The sequence below is a fragment of the Marmota monax genome, unplaced genomic scaffold, assembly GCF_021218885.2.
Source record: "Marmota monax isolate L192 unplaced genomic scaffold, Marmota_monax_Labrador192_F-V1.1 WCK01_AAM20220418_F8-fsc00014, whole genome shotgun sequence".
Lineage (NCBI taxonomy): Eukaryota > Metazoa > Chordata > Mammalia > Rodentia > Sciuridae > Marmota > Marmota monax.
This window is the reverse complement of record NW_026695222.1, coordinates 33,610,509-33,629,726: the sequence shown is the minus strand read 5'-3', so window position 1 is coordinate 33,629,726 and position 19,218 is coordinate 33,610,509. Positions and strand designations below refer to the sequence as shown.

At 57.0% G+C, this 19,218-nt stretch overlaps 2 protein-coding genes across 29 annotated transcripts in view; one reads left to right on the top strand and one right to left on the bottom strand.

Annotated features, from left to right (window-relative positions):
- Eya2 (EYA transcriptional coactivator and phosphatase 2) overlaps positions 1–4,990 on the top strand; it is a 190,326-nt gene extending 185,336 nt beyond the window's left edge. Inside the window, exon 16 of the mRNA XM_046433563.1 lies at positions 4,292–4,990. Within this exon, the coding sequence (XP_046289519.1) occupies positions 4,292–4,372 (81 nt within the window). The 3' untranslated portion in view covers positions 4,373–4,990. The remainder of the gene's footprint in view (positions 1–4,291) is intronic.
- A 9,203-nt stretch (positions 4,991–14,193) lies between these two features.
- Positions 14,194–19,218, bottom strand: part of Zmynd8 (zinc finger MYND-type containing 8) — a 98,783-nt gene continuing 93,758 nt past the window's right edge. For 19 of the 28 annotated variants that reach the window (XM_046433643.2, XM_046433637.2, XM_046433646.2 and 16 more), the window contains 2 exons: positions 17,145–17,228; positions 14,194–15,603 (listed from right to left, as the gene is read on the bottom strand). In XM_046433643.2, coding sequence (XP_046289599.1) covers positions 15,464–15,603; positions 17,145–17,228 — 224 coding nt within the window. In that variant the 3' untranslated portion in view covers positions 14,194–15,463. The remainder of the gene's footprint in view (positions 15,604–17,144; positions 17,229–19,218) is intronic. The other 9 variants (XM_046433644.2, XM_046433649.2, XM_046433647.2 and 6 more) reach the window with 1 other exon arrangement.

Sequence of the window (19,218 nt, the reverse complement as noted above, 5' to 3'; positions counted from 1 at the left end):
ACAGAGGTAGGGGACAGGTTACGGCCTAGGTGGTGATCTAGGCAGGCCTCCGTGAGGGGTGGTATCTGAGCAAAGATGGCAGGAGAGCGGGTGAGCCAAGTGGATTCCGGAGGGAGAGCATCCCCAGAGGAGCCCTGTTCAAGGTCTGAGCCAGCCTGGCCACAGCAGAGGGTCGGGAGAGAGGGGTGCAGTGCAGGTGGGATCAGGGAGGTGCCTGGGTCACTGAGAGGACTTCCGCTCTTACTCTGAATACTTTTCTTTTCACCAGGGATTGAACCCAGGGGCATTTAGCCACTGAGCCACGTCCCCAACCTTTTTAATTTTTTATTTAGAGACAGGGGCTTGCTGAGTTATCTAGCCCCTCACTGAGTTGCTGAGGCTGGCTTTGAACCCACGATCCTCTTGCCTCAGCCTCCAGAGCTGCTGGGATTACAGGTGTGCACCACCGTGTCTGGCTTATATACTTCTTTTTAAAGGCATATTTCTTTTAAAATCAATTGATCTGGAGGGAAAGGACCTTAAGTAAATAATGGTAATCAGGTGACACACAAGGACACAGCCAAACCCGCAGCAGCGCATCCAGCGACCTGCCACATGCATTCCAGATGTTCTGGAAACGCTGGCCGAGAGCCCAGCCTAGGCATGAGGCTACTGAGCCTGGAGCCCGCTGCCCGCATGGGGAGGCCTTCAGGGCCAGCTCTGATCCTCCAAATGCAGGTCTGAGGGCGCTCTGCTGGGGGGAGGGGGTCGGATTCAAAGTCACTTTGCCTCTGTCAAAGTCGGGTCAGGCAACCAGCCTAGGCCTGTGACCCAGGGCTCGAGTCCCTGCCTGTTTCTCACCTGGAGAATGACAGAGGGATCTGGGACAGCGGCCATGGCCAGAGAGGCTCAGGGGAGCAGTGACAGATGTCCTCAGATGCCCCTTTGCTATCTGAAGGGGACACACAGCCTCCTTAGGGTCCCGTCCTGCAGGGAGAGGCCCACAGAGAGCCGCGGAGCTCAGAGTCGCCAGCCTCCAGAGGTCAGTGTTGGGGCACAAAACCAGCTCCCGTCCAGATGCCCGGTCACATGCCAGGCGCCCGGCCGCACCCGCCACAGTGTCTCCAGCCACTAAGCAGCCCAGGGCACGGCTTGGGTAAAACAGCCAGGCCTCCTTCATGTGCCCAGCAGCTGCACCCCTGAAAACCTCACTCCAGGGCTGGGGGTGTAGCTCGGTGGCCCAGCGCTTGCCTGGGAGGCCCTAGCCTCAGTCCTCAGCCCTGAAGAAACGAAAAATGTCAGATCGTATTAAAAGCATGCGACGGGTGCTGTGTTCCTATGAGACACAGGTCAGCCAGGTCCAGGCAGAGGGTTAGGCCGAGCTCAGGCTTTCCTGGGCGGCGGCAGGACAGTCCATCCATTAGGCAGGAGGCAGTGGGGTGAGCAGAACTCCGGCCCCAGAACACCCAGTCAAAACCCATGTCCTAGCAACTTCCCAGAGGCCCCCGGGACAGGTGCTTTCTCCTTTGAGGCTGCCCCACGCCAACCTCCTGCACGGGGACTGGAGGGGCCTCCCGACCGGCACATCAGATCAGGGAGCACATTTTGGCCTGAAGTCTTTCCTCCTGCGTTTTTGGCTGTGTGGCCTTGGGCAGATGGTGCCCCCTCTCTGAGCTGCCTTTCCTGGTCTGTAGATCTCTTGCTAATGGAAGGTGCCACCTCGACGGGCCTCTGAGCACACACAGGTAGAGGCTGCAGTGGCTCTGCTCTGACTGCTGTGGGGGTGGACAGGGGCCTTTGGAAGTCCCAGGTCCCCCCTCTGGCGAGCTGGTGCTGATTCCCACAAACTGAGCAGGGCTGAGAGTGGGGCCCGGCAACCTCCAGCAGAGGCCAGACCAGGGGGGTCCACAGGGCCGTCCCACCCAGGTTCCCCATCAGCATGTGCTATGAGGAGCGGCAGGTGCCCGACAGCGCCGACATGGCAGAGGGCTCGCCCATAACCCACCAGAAAGCGGCCTGGGAGGCCAGCCAGCCACAGGCCCAAGCCTCTCATGGCCACGCCCAGGCCCCTCGTGGCCACGCCCAGGCCCCTCATGGCCACGCCCAGGCCCCTCGTGGCCACGCCCAGGCCCCTCGTGGCTGCACCCCAGGCCCCTCGTGGCTGCACCCCAGGCCCCTCGTGGCCACGCCCAGGCCCCTCGTGGCTCCACCCCAGGCCCCTCATGGCCACGCCCAGGCCCCTCATGGCTCCACCCCAGGCCCCTCATGGCCACGCCCAGGCCCCTCATGGCTCCACTCCAGGCCTGGTGGGAGAGGCTCTTCCCTGGTACAGGGGAGCTGGGAGATGGAACTTTGGTCAGCCCCGAGGTGCCCACTGAAAATGGGAACTCCTGGAAAGAAGAGGAGGGAGGATGGGAGTGTGAGGCAGGGCTGTGACTGGCACCTGGGAGGCCGACCAAACTCATGACCTGACCACTACTCCTTATTACTGACATCATCATTTTATTTAATCCTCAAAAAACCTGCAAAGTAGGTATCATCACATCCCATTTCATAGAGGGTGGATTTGAGGCTCAGAGAGGTTGACTAAGTTGTTTGTTAGATGATTGAAGAATCACGAGATCCATCCCCTCGTGCACACACTAGGTCCATGATTTGCCCTGCACCTTCCTGACTTCATCCTGTTTCTCCAGATCTGTCCTCATGTGTGCAGACACAGTCACAGCAGCAGCTAGTATTTAGTGAGCATTTAGTATGTGCCATATACTGCTGCAGCAATTGTACACAGCAAGTATCGTCCCCATTTTAAAGAGAGGCAGTAAATAGCCTAAGGTCACCAGGATGGTAGCCCTGCTGCCCCTGGCCGTCAGTCACCCTGTGGAGTAAGGTGACCCTTCCTCATTAGGGATGTCTTGCCACAGTCAATGCGCCCGCCACACCCCTCCCCGTCTGTGTTCTGCCCGTGGCTGTCTATGTTAGTTATTGTGCTCTTTCAGCTCATGATGGTTTAAAGTCAAAAACTTGCTATCATGACAACACAGAGCCGGCATCACCTGCTGTAAAGACAGGAGATAGAAACAGACGCTTGAAAGGAAAGGGAGAGCCGGGCACAGTGTGCACACCTGTCCCAGCAGCTCCAGAGGCTGGGGCAGGAGGATCACTAGTTCGAGGCCAGCCGCAGCAATTTAGTGAGGCCCTGTCTTAAAATAAAAAGGACCAGGAGTGCAGCTTGGTGTGGGCACCCCTGGGTTCATCCCAGTGGTGAGGCAGGGGGCAGGAAGGAGGGAGGGAGGGAGGGAGGGAGGGAGGGAAGGAAGGAGGGAGGGAGGGAGGGAGGGAAGGAGGGAGGGAAGGAAGGAGGGAGGGAAGGAGGGAGGGAGGGAAGGAAGGAAGGAGGGAGGGAAGGAGGGAAGGAAGGAGGGAGGGAGGGAGGGAAGGAGGGAGGGAGGGAGGGAGGGAAGGAGGGAGGGAGGGAGGGAAGGAAGGAAGGAAGGAGGGAGGGAGGGAGGGAAGGAGGGAGGGAGGGAGGAGGGAGGAGTGTCATCTGGGCTGCTGACAGCAACACCCCCCCCCCCCCCCCCCCCCCCCCCCCCCCCCCCACCCCCCCCCCACCCCCCCACCCCCCACCACCCCCCCCACCCCCCCCCCCGGGCTCAAAGCAGCTGTGCTCCTTCCAGTGGAGCCAGCCCCGCCCCAGCAAGCCCCACTTTCTGGGGGAGCAGGACTGGGGACCCCGACAGCACAGCGGGTGAGTTCTGCAGAGCAGGTCCTGCCGGTGGTCCTGGGGGCTGGGGTCTACAGGCCTGCGTCTGCTGGGGGCCTGCTCCCGAGCGGGGCTCTGCGAGTCCCCAGGCCATGGGGGGCCCACACCAGACAAGACAGCAGGCTGGCTTCCTAACAGCCTCTTGGGGACCAGCCATCCCTCTGTTAAAGGCCTGATCAGCCACTGCTGTCACAACCTGGCCACCTCCTGAAGGTCTCGGCCCCCCAGGGCCTCACGGTGGGGATCCAACTCCAGGGAGAGCCTGGAGGGGCCTCACGACATAGCAGAGTCTGGACAGGAACCACTCCCTCACTGTGTGACGCGGCCCTGTGGCCCTGTGGCCTGCACCCCGGGGCAGACGGGAGGGTCGGTGGGTGCCCAGCGGGCAGCGCCGGTGCCCCTGGGAGCAGCCCTGGGCTGTGCTTCCGAGGGCGCAGCGGGATCTGGGTCGCCAGCAAGGCCCGGCCCAGGGCGTGGGGGACCCGGAGGCCAGGCAGGGCCTCCTGGGCGGGCAGCCGCGCTAACCTGCGCTCTGTCCTCTGTCCGCAGCACAACATGCCCTTCTGGCGGATTTCCTGCCACGCCGACCTGGAGGCACTCAGGCACGCGCTGGAGCTCGAGTACCTATAGCGACACCCGCCATCGCCACACCCACCGGGCCCCCTGGCCGCCCCGCCTCCCCTCCAAGAGCCCCAAAGGCCCGGACACCGGACCCCAGGCAGAGCGCTGCACCCCGAGGGCTGTCCAGCGGCCGTCCCAGAAGCCATCCAGGGGGATTCCGAGAGCAGAGGGCCGGTGGCGACGCAGCCGGGGCTGCTTGGAGTCCCGACTTCTGCAAGACACACAGGACAGCAGGGGGAACTGGTGGCCAGGGGAGGGCAGGTGGCTTCCTTTTGTCCCGTTGTTAATTTATGGCCTGGCCTGCACTCTGGCCACGCTCTGGCACCGTGCTGGTTCCTTGGTGGCTGGTCTGGCGGCTAAACCTGGCGTGGGGCCCCGGGGGCAGCTCTGGTTTCAGGGCTCTCTGCTCAAGTCGTGTTCTGGGGGGACAATCATTCTCTAGCATCTGTGAGGGAGGTATCGGGCTGTTGGGAAGACTGTGGCTCACCTTTGTTTTTAAAGACGGCTGTGGACAGCACACGTGCCTTATGCTGCCATCTTGTTCCTGGGGAGAGGAGGACACTGGGGAGGAAGCGGTACTTTGTGACGGATAAAAGGCATTAAATAAAACCACGTTTACATTTTGCAGTGGGGCAGATGGTAGTTCTCTATTCCCATTCTTCAGGCTTCCAGATACATTGGTCCTTTCAGTTGCAAAAGAATAAAAATCCAACTTCAATTGGCTGAAACCGAGAGAGGGCAGAGAGAGAGAAAGAAGCCTCCGGCAACTTTTTAGTTGATACCTGTGTTCAGGTACGGCTGGATCCAGGTGATCAGTGACTTTGTCCTGCATGCTTTAATTCTCAGGTGGGCTAGGCTCTTCCCTGTTGTGGCAAAATGGCTCCAAGAGCCTTTCTTCAAAACCACGCAGCCAGAAAGAGAGCACCTTCTCCACAGTGGTGGTGACACAAGCCTGGGCTGCACCTCACTGGCTGAAGCTGAGTTGTGGGGTGTTCATAGACCTGAATTTAGGGTTGGGTCCCCTGAGATCAGAAAGTTGGAGAAGGCTAGTCCCCCAGAGGAGAAAATCACTCAGAGTGACATATTACTAAAAGAATTGGGGACAGAGCCCACCCACCAAGGTGGGAAGTCCAGCGAACTTCCATTCCCAGGACAGGACTCGACTTTCCAGTAGATATGAAATGATTCCAGGACCCAGCGACAGGGGCAGGGGGTGATATCTGGGGAGGTTCTAAGGATGTCGCAAACACTGTCACTCCTGTGGGGGACCAAGCAGGGCCTGGCTCCCAGTGACTGGATACCAGCAGACATGCAAGCCCCTGTTGGTGACCCCAGATATTACCGACTGGCTCAGGTCTGCGCAGTGCAGACGGGAGGCTCGGCAATGGAGCCTCCCAACGAGAATCTGTGACACTGGAAAGCCTCAGCACGCGGGAGAGTCCCTGGTGGCCTCTGAGTTCCCTGGGGTGGGTGCTCTGGGTCCCATCTCTGTCTCCATAAACTCATCCCAGAGCCTGACACAATTAGGATCCATGGTAGACAGGACAGGAAGAACAGGAAAGCAGGTCACACCCACCTGGCATTTTAGTGAATGCAGGACCACCCCACAACAGTGGTCCATAGGATTGTGTCACCTGGTTACACTGTGGCCACGTGACAGTCAAATCACCTAACACCACCTTCTCAGAAGGCACGTCTGTCCTCAAGTGACACGTGACTGTATAAGTGGAATCATGTCACATGGACAACTGGATGGGTGGATGGCCATTTGGACAGATGGCTGAGGGGTGGCTCACCGTTGGGTGGGAGGTGGGTGAGGGGCGAAGTGACTGGACGGCTGGCCAACTGGAAGATGGCAGAACATCTGGGCGGGTAGAGGATGGTGGATAAAGATGTCTCGCGGGTGGTTGGGTGGACCGTGGGTGTGGGGTGATCAGACGGACGATCACAGGGACAATCAGACAGTTGCATGGTGCATGAGGGCATGGCTGGAAGGAGGGACAGATGGCTACCAAGGTCAGTGAGTGGACACGTGGCGGGGTGGGTGGCTGTGAACGGAGGCCCAGGAGGTGACGCTCTCTAACGCTGCCTTGAGCACCTGGCTGGGGCTCCTACGGGCAGCAAGCTCAGGATGAACCGAGGATTTTACTGGATGGACTGGTTCCTGGCTGGAGCGGAGAAGGAGACAGAGCAGAGCCGCCCAGATCCAGGGAGGGAAAGTCCTGGGTGCCCCATCTCCCCATGGCCCCCCTTCCACAGGCACCATGTGTGGTGACAATCTTTCCACCCCCCCTTCTGCTAACACCAAAGCTTACTCTCTGGGAAAATACGATCAATTACTTATTTAAAAGACTTTTTTCATGCCCATTAGAAACACTAAGGGGATTTCAGTGGAGCACACAGGACAATTTTGGGCAAAACAGATGGACCCTCCCCTTAACCTTGAAGTCAAACTCCCCGGGTGTGGACTGCTTTTCTGTTGCGATGACCAAGGGTTGAAGAGGTGGCAGTGCAGCCTTGACGCATCTGACTTGGATTCTGGATGATCCAGAGCTGCTGGAAGGAAGGACGGCGTCTTTCTCGTCTCTGTAGTCTCAGTCCCCACCGCAAAGCAGAACTTTGTGCACATTGGGTGGACGGGTCGGGTGGCACAAGGATGGACGCATCCCTGATGAGAGAGAGACCGGTGGTTGGCTGAATGGACCAACAGACAGATCACCGAGACCAAGGTCCCAACCTGCCTGTGTTTCCTGTGTCCCTTGCGGCTCTCCAGAACATTCTGGCAGTAGAGGAGGTCGACTCTTCTGGACTTGCCTCTCAGAGGTTCCGAATGACTCCAGATCTTCCAGAGAAGCCCAGCAGGATGGAGACCCCACAGATGTCCCCAGATTGGCCTCTGAAGCGGAAGCAGGGATTTGCCTGGCCGAGGGATTTAGAATTCAGGGAGCTGTCTTTGGGGTTTTTTTCCCCATTACAAATGACAGAAACAAAGTGGCTTAAAACACTTCCTTGGCTCGTTGGACTGAAAGTTCCAGGAATGGGTGACCTCAGATAACCTGCCCCATACAGAATTCAAGACATGTCCCTCAAATCCACCGTCTTGCCCTCCATCCGAAATTCTGTTCCTCTCCTTTGGATTCGTCTGTGGGCCACAGGGACACACTTGGAGATGAAGCTGTGAGGCTGTAACCCAACCAGGATTTTCAGTGGTAAAGCACTCTCTGTCCTTGCTTGGGCTGGCCTTGAACTTGCAGTCCTCCAGCCTCAGCCTCCTGAGTCACTGGGATCACAGGTGTGCGCCACCGCACCAGCCCTCTCACGCTGTCTTCGAGGTGCATCCGTGTTGCTGGGGCCAAAGTCCGTTCTGGGTAAAGGGGAATTGGGGTTTAAAGCGCTGGACGGTGTTCCTGGTGCTTTGAGCCTAGGTGGAGGCAATGCTGGCTAAAGCTGTGCTTACCAGCGACCACCAGGGGGCAGTGCAAGCCCACAGCTGGCTGGCGCTGTCCTCAGATGCCCGAGGTGGGACCAAGACACACTCCCCCGCCCTGTGTGTGCGCATGCGCTGGGGGACTGCAGGTCCTCTCTGGAACAGATTCCCGAAGCATCTCCTTCAGGCTGTGCTCGCTGCCGGGGTGGCTCTGATGCGATGGCAGCTCCATCGACGGCCTGTTCAGGCCCAGGAGTTCCCGTGAGGTCCCTTCTGCACTGACTGGGCCTCAGCAGACACAACGTGAGGGGGCTGGTGGCTTCAAGCGCTATCAGGCAGCCCGCAGCGATGAGGAAGGCGGGTCCTGCCCTCTGCCCAGCTCTGAACCTGGGCCCCCCTTGTGTGTGCACGTGTGCTCGGGACTGAGCCCAGGGTGCTGTAGCCCGGAGCTGCGCCCCGTCCTTCATGTTTTTTATCTTGAACCAGGGGCTCACTCAATGTCAACCCTCCCACCGGCCTCCAGGGTGTCACAGTAGATCAAGTGAAAAAATGTGGGGGCTTACTTTGACATCCAGAAGTTTCTCGAGGACGGCACTAATGTGACGCTGGACAGACACTGAGTTTAAACGTCACCGTGAACTATGTGGAGAGCTGGTTACGGGGAGGCCACCTCTTTGCCCTGCCTGCTCCCACCTGCTGGTATCTGGGCCCACAGAACCCCAGGTCAGGGAGCCTCCTGGCCACCTGTGTGGTCAATGAGGGCACAATCTCAAGCCCACTTCTAACCCTCAATAGCACCTGCCACATACCAGGCCCTGGGCAAAGCCCTTGCCCACCTTATCCCCCGCCTGGAGAGGAAGAGCCCAGATTCGGGCCCGGGTGGAGCCCCAGCCCTCCCTTTCCAACCACAGGAGCTTCCCCTCTTCAAACCTGTTTTCTCAGCCGTAAAATGAGATGACAGCGGAATGGCCTTCCAGCGTCACTGCCAGCCCCGAGTGCCCCCAGACATGGCACTTACAACAGTGGCTTTCAAACCTTTAGGCTGCATACGACAGCCAGGCACGGTGGCCACCCTGCAGTCCCAGCTGCTCGGGAGGCTGAGGCAGAACAAGCACTTGAGCCCGGGGTTCAAGGCCACCTGGACAACATAGTGAGACCCGAACTCTTTAAGGAAAAAAAGAATATATTCTGAATATAGCGATAAACCAAGCTACAATGTCCAGAAGAAAAGACCGCATTAAGACCCAGTGTAACGTGTGTGCATAGATAAGTGCCAGTGTATACACAGCGTGCACACATTTCACTAAAGTATTCCACAAAGCCACGCCCACTGTAGCGCCATACACATCCTGCCGCTCCACCCTTGAGTTTTTAATGATGCAGGTCACAATCTTTCACATCAGTTTCACAGACCAGGATTGGAAACACAGTTTCAACCAGACCAGGATTTGGAAAACACCAGTTTCAAACAGGCGAGGCAAACGAGCTCATCCAAGGACTTATAAGCCCCGTTTTACAGAGGGGGAAACTGAGGCTCAGAGGAGCTGCGGCCTTGCAGCTGGAAGGGGGCGGGCTCAGCCCCTGCGCAGCACCTGGTGACTCAGGCTGCCCACAGAGAAGTTTTACTGCTCTGCACACTATTTTTTCAAGTTTTAACCCAGCTGTATGAAACTGGGGAAATTTAACTCAAAATCTAAATTTTCAGCCAGGTGCAGTGGCGCACGCCTGTCATCCCAGTGACTTGGGAGGCTGAGGCAGGAGGCTGGATATGGGGGAGGACTGAGAGTTCAAAGCCAGCCTCAGCAACTCAGCAACCCTGCAACCCTGTCTCTAAATAAAATACAAAATAGGGCTAGGGATGTGGCTCAGTGGTTAAGTGCCCCCGGGGTTCAATCCCTGGTACCAAAAAAAAAAGTCTAAATTCTCAACTTTTCTAAACTAGAAAAGGATGGTCTGGCGTGCCCCAGCTGCCTCTGCGCATGCTCACCAGGAGCCCCTCCCCCACCCTCAGGGGGCTGGCACTGGCTGCGCTCTCCGGTTGGCCACAGTCCCCACCGCACCCCAGAGAATTCCTGGCCACCGAAGCAGCACCACAAGCCACTGTCACTGCGCACACAGGCTGTTTCAATCACACGGAGAAACCGTTTTCTATCGAAGGTGGAAGCACAAAACCAAACCCGTAAGGGGGCCGCGTGTTTCCAGAAAGAAACAGACCACCGCCGTCCACTCTGACTTTTTCAGTGTAAAACCGAATGCGTGTCCAGTCCACCCACTTCACTAGTGTGCATCCCTGCCTGGTCCTGGGAGAATGGCCTTCGCAGCCGGTCTTACCTCCCCACCCGGTGTCTCTGTTATGTCCACAGCATGTCCCCAGCGCCAGAAACTGCTCGGTGAAGAAAGTGCCTAATTAATCACTAATTAATTTGTAGTTTTTAAACAAAACTTCTCCAATGATGACAGAGATACTGTAATGGTTAGGAGCAGGCATTTAGGGGGGGGGTGGTCAGACTGGATTCAAGTCCAGCTTGCTCAGTCTCTCTGTTTTACAGCAGGTAACGAGGATGCTTTGAAATCAACTACCTGGTGTGCAGGAGATGGGCACCCCAAGGCCACTCCCTCCCCTTGGGTTCATCAAGGGGAATCCAGGTCTTTCCAAACCTAGTAATGCTCAGCTGGCCCAGGATCCCGCTGTCCGCTGGGCCAGGGGCAGCAGTTTGGTGCAGTCATGGAAGAGCCCTGGGTTAGATGGCAAAGCCCAGGGTTCGACTCCCTGCCACACCGTTGATGGAGAACTGGCTGGTTCAACTCCAGCTCTCCCTCCCGCTTCCGCCCAACCTTCCTGAATTGAAGAAGCTAAACTCCTGGATTCCTTTCAGCCAGGGTCTGGTGCTCTTCCAGCTGCCAGGCAGCTGCAGTCACTAGAGACCTGCATTTGCTACTAAGTGAGAAGAAGGATGGGGGTCAGGCAGGGAGCATCCGACCTGCCTGTGGGACCCCAGCAGAGGTGTCATCTCTATGGGAATCAGACCCGCCCGTTGTGGGAGGAGCTTGGGGAGTTCTGCTCAGGGGAGTGGAAGGCCATCTGATGAGGCTCAGCCGCACATCCAGCCACTGGGGCCTGGGATTCTGCAGCCTCCGGGGCAGCCAGGACTGGGAGACCTAGACATAGCCTGGGGAGCCTGCTGCCAGCTCTGCAGCTGAGGACTGTCACCAGATCTAATCACAGCGACCAGAGGCCGCTGCTTCCCTTCCGCCTTCGAAGCCTCCACGTTGGTCACCCGACGGGGCGGCACTGCAGGAGGGAGACCCCGGGTCTCCTACCAGCCTCGCAGACAGTGCTGACCTGACATCAGTGCCTCCCCTGCCACTGGCGGCGTGGATCCTGCTCCCTACAACCGCCAGAGACCTCAGACCCGCAGGTCAGCCATCCTGGCTCCATCAACGCGAGTCCTCTGGTTGGCACAACTTCCACCTACGGAGGTCGCAGAGCAGAAGCGGGATCTCACCTTCCCAGCCATCCTCGCCGTCCTCGCCGTCAGAAAGTAGGAAGCCCAGCTGATTCCCACCACACCAGTGCACAGTAGGATGACCACACTGGCAAATTTGTGTGTTTTATCACAATTTCAATTAATAATGTAAAATGCCTCCATATCAGCCGGGCACCGTGGCACCGGCCTGTAATCCCAGCGGCTCAGGGGGCTGAGGCAGGAGGATCATGAGTTCAAAGCCAGCCTCAACAACAGCGAAGTGCTGAGCAACTCGGTGAGACCCTGTCTCTGAATACCAAATAGGGCTGGGATGTGGCCCAGTGGTCAGTGCCCCTGAGCTCAACCCCCAGTACCCCCCACTGATGCCTCCATATCATTTTATAATTTAAATGAGTGAATTAAACACAATAAAATGTTTAGAAAAACAAACCAACCCCTGTGCCAGCTTCCTGCCCTCTTTGGGGCACAAGGGCCCAACACATTCCCACGGCAGCCCGCACCCTCACCCACACCCCACCCCAATTCCTCCTCCCCCCGTCTCACGGGCCTGCCTTTGCTTCCTGAAAAATGGGGGGCCCACCTCAGGGCTCGTAGGTTTGTTTTTCTTTCCACCTGGATGCTCTTCAGCCAGGTCAGTGGCTCTCAACACTCGCTGCCCCTCAGGGTCATCTGAGCAGATCTCAGAAGGCCCCCGTCAAAAGACACCGTGAAAAGGGCCGAGGTCCTTGGGTGGTTTCTTCCCAGTGAGAATTCTGGCTCAATGGAAGCCAAGACGGCACTTGTTTTGTTCTCCACCGTGTCCCCAGTGCTTGCCTCAATAAGCAGCTGTGGCCAGAAGGGACACTTCCCATTCCAGTAGTCCCATCACTCGTTTCTGTGGCTGCAGTTCCACAAGTGGCCACCAGGTGGCAAGAGTCAACTACATTAAAAAGTCACCTCTAGACTCTCCAGGCTGGTGGTCCCTGCGGGTCCCTAGGAGGAAGCAGCAAGGTCCTGGCAGCCTCTTCCGGGCTCACCATACCCCATCACGTCTTCACAGAGTGAGACGTTAGGTGGACCCAGATGAAAGTTACAGGACCTCCAGCCCTGCCCCCTCTCCACCACGCACTGACCCTCTGGTGCAGCTGCCCGGGGCAAGATTCCACGGTACCCCCACTGTGACAGGTGCACACACGCTCCTGCTGCGGGTCTGTGTGCACACGCCGCCCTCAAAGAACCGCAGATGCCCTGTAACTGTACCAACAAGGAACCACAGTCAAGGTTTTAGATAAAAGGGCAGGACAGACACTACCATTTGTAAGAAAGGGGAAAGATGTCACTCCAACGAAGCCTTCTTGCTGTCCATCAAGCCCATGAAGCTCACAGGTGCCCCGGTCCCTTTGCACTTCCTGGTCCCTCTGTCTGGACCATTTCCTCACCTACTTGATCTCCCACAGCCAGCTCTTCATTCATAGCTCAAACATCCCCTCTGCAGAGAGGATGCCAGATGGTTCCAACTGGGAAGTCACCTGTGCCTCTTGGTCCTCCTCTACACCATCCCCCTTGGTTCCTTGACAATACCAGCCATTCTCTGCTTTTTCAGGGCCCATAAGTAGAAAATGTTCCCATTTTTAGGTGGTTGGGGAAAAAATATTTTGCAATAAACTGAAACTCAAATGTCGGTCTATGGCACTTTATGGTTTTCGCCACGTTCACTTACGGTCCCCTTTGGCTGCTTTTGCCACAAAGCCTGACACTCTGACCCTTGGTGGACTTGAGGATCCTGCCTGCATGGATTCACTCCCGTTACCTTCCTCCGAGCCCAAGGGAGGAGCCCACAGGCCCATGCTCCCTCCTCTACTCCAGTTGCTGAAATCCCAGCACCTAGCAGGTCCCCTGGGAATTGCTGCCCCATGACTGGAAGACTGACTGGTTGTCACCCCAAGGGAATGCAAGCTTGGCAAGGGGGGGGGACATCCCACCTCCCATCCCAGTGCCGGGGCCGTGCACACATTTGCAGACCACTCAGGAACTGACACCACGCGCACCTTCAAACGGGGGCCTTGGCAGGAGGGTTGCTGGGGTAGAGATCTGGGGACCACTGGCCAGAGCAAAAACGGACCCTGCTGCCCAGAAGACCAAGTAGCCTCAAGCTCTCCAGACTCTGCCTTCTCCCAGGCTTGGAGCATCAAGGCCAGCACAGCCCACGGACGTCCGGGTGGCTCAGGTCTCCTAGGCCACAGAAGTCGGTGGCTCCCTACTGCCCCACGCCTTCCTGCAACACCCTGGTGCTAGCCAGGGCCACTAGTGTCAGGTGCCGCCCTGTGGGGGGTGCTGGCCTCTCAGGGCCCCTCCTCCTGTGTTTGGCTGTAAACATAGACAGCCATCCCCACCACCGGGAAAACTGCAAATTCGAGGACAACCAAGCCATTTTGCCAAAACAGTTTAATTAAAAAAAAAAAAAAGTGAAGAATCTGAAAAACCTGGGAGGGAGGGGGGAAGGGGGGAGGGAGAGAGAGAATGGGGGAGGGAGGGGAGAGAGGGAGGGAAGGGGGAGAGAGGGAGGGGCGGGGGAGAGAGGGAGGGAAAGGGGGGAGGGAAGGGGGGAGGGAGAGAGGGAGAGAGAAGGGGGAAGGAGGGAGGGAAGAGGGGAGGGAAGGGGGGAGGGAGAGAGGGAGAGAGAAGGGGGAAGGAGGGAGGAAGAGGGGAGGGAGAGAAGGGGGATGGGAAGGAGGGAAGAGGGTAGGAAGGAAGGAGGTAGGGAGGAAAGGGGGAGGGAGGAAAGAGGAGCGGGAAGGAGGGAGGGAAGGAGGGAAGGAGGGAGGGAGGGAAGGAGGGAGGGAGGGAGGGAAGGAGGGAGGGAGGGAGGGAGGGAAGGAGGGAACCCAAGACCACACCCTGCGACTCCACGGGCTCAGTCACAAAGAAACACCATCTTCAAAAAAGATATTTAAGTTTAATACAAATTTTATACAAAGAAAATGTGAAAAAATACTTCCATATGCTAAAAGCAATTATGCTTCACAAATAAGGCCAGCTAGGCTATTTTTTTTTTTTTGACAACTGCAATTCACAAATGTTCTTTCTCTCCTGCTTTCTTCTAATATCTGTTCTTCTTTCTTCTCTAATGTGGGTGGCTAGCTGGAAGCCATACAGCCAGCATCCTCTTATCAACAATGAAGAGAAAGTAAACGAGACTAAAATGTACAACAGAATGTACTGGAATGATATCGTACAATTAATATTCTCATATACATACATCACCTTTTGCTTTGATCAATGCTTTTTGTTTTACACAACATACAAAATGGTACTACAGCTTACGTAGTGTAACAGACAGCATGACGGTCTTGCTTTCTCATACTGCCACTGTTTCATGCTTACATAAAAACGCAGAGCTCCATCATATAAATAATACACACATGCTTCCTCCGACGCACGCTCCTCGGTGTGCATCTGCCTTTGAGTTCCTGCTTCTGAGAAGCACAGCATCTCCTCCCGTGGGTGTGTGAGTGTTCAAAGGAACCACAAACAAGAAAAGGTTTCTCTTTGCTGCCGAGTTGGTGACGAGCTGGGCAGGGCTCACTAGCCTCCGAGCATCTTCTGTAAACAGGATGTTGATTTTCCCTTTTAGGAGCCACCACTTAAACCACACAGAATAAAGGGCCCCTCCCCACGGCTCCCGGTCTGCAGAGCCTGCGAGGCAGGACACAGTGACGTAGGCATCCGCAAGGGGCCACCGGCGTGGCGTGCTGTGGACAGACACAGGACAACGCTGGCTTCCCCGGGTGCCGAGGGTGAGGCTGTGCAGCAGCAAGCCCAGGCCCGGCCCAGGACTGCTGTGCCCACCGGGCTGGCCCAGGACTGCTGTGCCCACCGGGCTGGCCCAGGAGCGTGTGCCCCGAGGGCGGGCTGCCCATCTGCCTCCGCAGCCAACATTCCTTTCGTTGTGGGGTGTTTTGTTTTGTTTTTTTTTTTTTAACTTGTTTTTCTTTTTTTATAAGTTAAAGTCGATACAAATATAAAAAGGGAAGGTGCTCTAGTTCAGTGACATCCACAAATTGTACATTATTTACACCTACAGCAGCGGCCCCTCCCGCGGCCCTCCCGAGCCTGAAGGGGTCCTTCTCCGTCTCCGCCGACTCCTATTTCCCTGGCGTCCGCGGTCCTCCCCCGTGGGACGGGCGGTCTGGTCACAGCTTGCCCCTAGTCCCAGAAGGCGTCGAGCCGAGACTCTTTCGGGATGAGGCTCTTGGCGCTGGAGCCGGCGCCGAGCTCGGAGCGGGCCGACCCTCGCTTCTCTTCGCCGCCGCCCCAGCAACTGGACTTGCTGCTCCGGGAATGGTCTGCGGAGGGAAGGCACCGGTCAGCACCCCGGCCCGCTCCGCCGGCCACGCGCTCTCCTAGCCAGGGAGCCACCTTCTCCTCCCCACCCCGTACGCCATGGACGGTCCAATTCCCGCCACGTCCATCTCCCCCAATCTGTGGCTCTCTAGAATGCAGAGGTGGAACTTAGGACCTCTAGCTTAGGATTTTTAGGACTTAACCCAGCTGGCTGCAAATCAGCAGGGTGTCAAGGATGAAGATGACTGGGACAGGGCTCAGTCGCCCAGGAAGGATCTCCTGAGCCAGACCTGTACCCTCACTACGCCCCGGGCACCCCTGCGTCCAGGCTCAGCCAGGGAGGCAGGCCCTGGGGACTGGCGGGCAGTGTACGTCCACCCACCGCGGTCCTCGAACCAATCTAGAGGCAACTTGAAAAATAAGACCCATGACCAAATCACAAGTGTCCACCCAAGGGGGAGGATCATAAAAAAGGGACAACTGTGGACCAGAGGGCTAAGTCCACCTGGACGCACAGGCCCAATGGGGAGTCTAAAAAAGGATGCAGAACCACAGCAAGACCTAGGATGGCTTCAAGGACACATAGACACAGCACTAGGAAGGAAGCTGAGTGACAAGTGGTGACAGAAGAGTCGGAGAGGAGCCAGTGACGGCCCTCCTCCAGCAGTCCAGCTCCGCAGGCTCCGCGGCCAGCAGCCAGCTCCCGCGGTGCCTCGGGTCACTTACCAAGTTACTAAGTTCAGACAGATTTTTTTTTTAAAGCATTCTTGAGGTGAGGGGAGGACACTGGGCTGGAAGGGGTCATGGATCAAGCTTAGAGGCAGAATCGGGTGGCTGAGGAAGGGACCCTACTATTACCTAACGGGGCTGCAATTCTTACTGCCCATCAAGAGGCACGTGAGGTAAGTCGGGAGCTCTGTCTCTGGAAGACAAGGGGCAGGAGGGTCGGATGGCAGCGAGTGTCACCAGGAGAGAACTTATTGGCAACTTGTATGGCCGGCCAGAAGGGGGCAGTGTTGTGGCGGACAGAAACGGGGCTGGGGGTGGAGCCTTGATCTTCTGGCCCCTCCCCTCTAGGCATCCCTGCACTTGGAGCTCTTCTGGAGTGTCCCTAAGGGGTGACGCTGCTGGTCATCACTACACATGAGAAAAGTCCCACAAGGCAGTCACCCTTGCGGCTCTGGTGACAACTGGGACCAGCTGGGGTCCTGGAAGACCCGGGGCAGCGGGCCAGGCGCAGCCAGGCCACACAGTCTGGCGGAGGGGGCAGAGGGAGTGGGAACGCGGTGGACTCGTCCCACCGGCCAGGGAGAGCTGGTGTCTTGGGATCAGATGGAGGCTGACCCTCCAGAAGCCCAGCCCAGCCGGCTCTCGCCCTGAAGCAGCGGGCAGTGGCCTCGAGAGGCGCCCCTAAGAAGAAAGTTGCAGAGCGAGGGGAGCCCACGCGACAGGACAGGAGGACACGGCCACAGAGAAACACGGACACACACAGGACGAGGCTTGGCGAGCCGAGCTGGCCGCGGCTGGACAGGGTCATACTTACACTTCTGGGCGGGGTAGTTGGGGTGCGGCTGGTGGTCTGTGGTGGTTGGGGTAGAGGCAGGCTGCTTGTCACACCTTTTGCTAACTGAAGAGATACCAAGGCAGCTCAGAGTCCGTCCCGGGCCAGTTTGGCACAACCCCGAGGGCGCTAGCTCCGGAACCCGCTGGCACCCCGTGCTCCCACCCGGGGCACCGCGGGCCACTGCGGCCTTCAAACACGTGATCAAACCCCAACAGGACCACTGCACACAGCACACGCCACAGGTGGGGGACAAGGCGGCCGGTAACGGAAAGCCACCGGCACTTGATAAGCCCCAGGGTGTCAGGATTTTGAAAGCAAAATCCTCAAAACCTCTGCTAACTGCCTAATCCAACAAGAAGACAGGCAGGCGCTGGACGCCAAGGGAGGAAGGTAGCATCTGGGTCAATGAAGACACTGGTGACCCGGCCAGGCGCAGGGAGAGGACAGAGGGCACTGGAGAAGCTGGGGGCAGGGGGCAGGGCTGCAGAGGGGCGAGGGCCACTCCTCGCCCACAAATCAAAAACCTACAGCTGAAAGAGGCGAAGAGTGGAAGAAAAGGGTCTCAGGGAAATAGCTGGAGTGGTCAGGAGTTTGGTGGAAAAGACTGAAAATAAGATTTGGGAGTGGGGGGACTCCAGGGGCAAGGAAGCCTGAGAAGGACAGAAAAGCAGACCAGGGACTCCGTGATGACCCCACCACCCCAGTCCTGCAGGTGGCCACTGTCCCTTCACCTTTGCAGACTCAGATGGACAAAAGGAGACTTGACCACGGTTACAGAGCAGATGCTCCGGTCCCCAAAAGGGTATGACCGGAAGGAGGGGGAAGGAGATGGGGGTCAAGTGGGGTCAGTGGACGGTGCCTCCAGCAGCAGCACAAGAAGAGGGGGTGTTGAGGACTTGGCCTGCAAGGTAGCCCCAAGTAGTAGCCTAGGTGACACTGGAGGAGGAAGTCACAAGAGGACCTCACCCTTGCCTTTTGTCTAAAAATCAAATCAAGAAATGGAGGTACAGGAGAGGATGCTAATAAGAACCAGAAACAGCAGGAGATGGTTGGAGAGAGACCCCCGTTCTAGTTCCTATTCTCCTCTGTCGGCCCGAGCAGCTGCTTTAGGTAAAATCTTTTTTTTTTTTTTGGTATTGAGAGACATGGTCTCACTAAGTTGCTGAAGCTGTCCTTGAACTTGTGATCCTCCTGCCTCATCCTTCCAAGTCACTGGGATTACAGGCATACGCCACAGCACCAGGCTCGGGTACGTCTTAAAGATGAACAGGAGAGGGGCTGGGGTCGTGGCTTAGCGGCAGAGCGCTCGCCTAGCATGCGTGAGGCACTGGGTTCGATCCTCAGCACCACATAAAAATTATTGTGTCCACCTACAACTAAAAAATATATATTTAATAAAAAAAAAAAAAAAAAAGATGAACAGGGGAGGCCTATGCCACCTACCAAGGGGGCTCACACCCCTACTTAAACCTGCTGCTCAACACGCAGATGTCACCAGTGCCCTGGCGCCAACTACTCCTGTCCTTCCATTTTGACGATGAACCCTCTGGTTGGTACTCCTCCTCTGCCAAAATACCTTTTTTTAATTTTAAAATTAAAAAAAAAAAAATTGGGGGGTGCGGGTGTTGGTGGGGCTGGGGACAGAACCCAGGTCCTCATGCATACAGGGCAAGTGCTCCACAGTGCCCCTGCCCAGTCTCTTTCCGAGCCATAAAACGGGGGACCATGTCTCCTTCAGTGTAGTCCCAATCTTCACAAAAAACACCTGGGGGAAGGCCCCTTTAGACATGGAAGTCCTATGAGTCACACCATGATCAAGTGTCTGAGCCACACCCCCAGCCCTTTTCTATTTTGAGACTGGGTTTCACTAAGTTGCTTAGGGCCTTGCTAAGTTTTGAAGCTGGCCTTGAACTTGTGATCCTCCTGCCTCAGCCTCCGGAGTTGCTGGGATTACAGGTGTGGATCACTGCACCTGGCAGAGCTACTGTTAAGTCAACTAAAATAAAATATGAAGCTCCACTTCTGGTCACAGCTTGAGGGTTCCACAGCCACA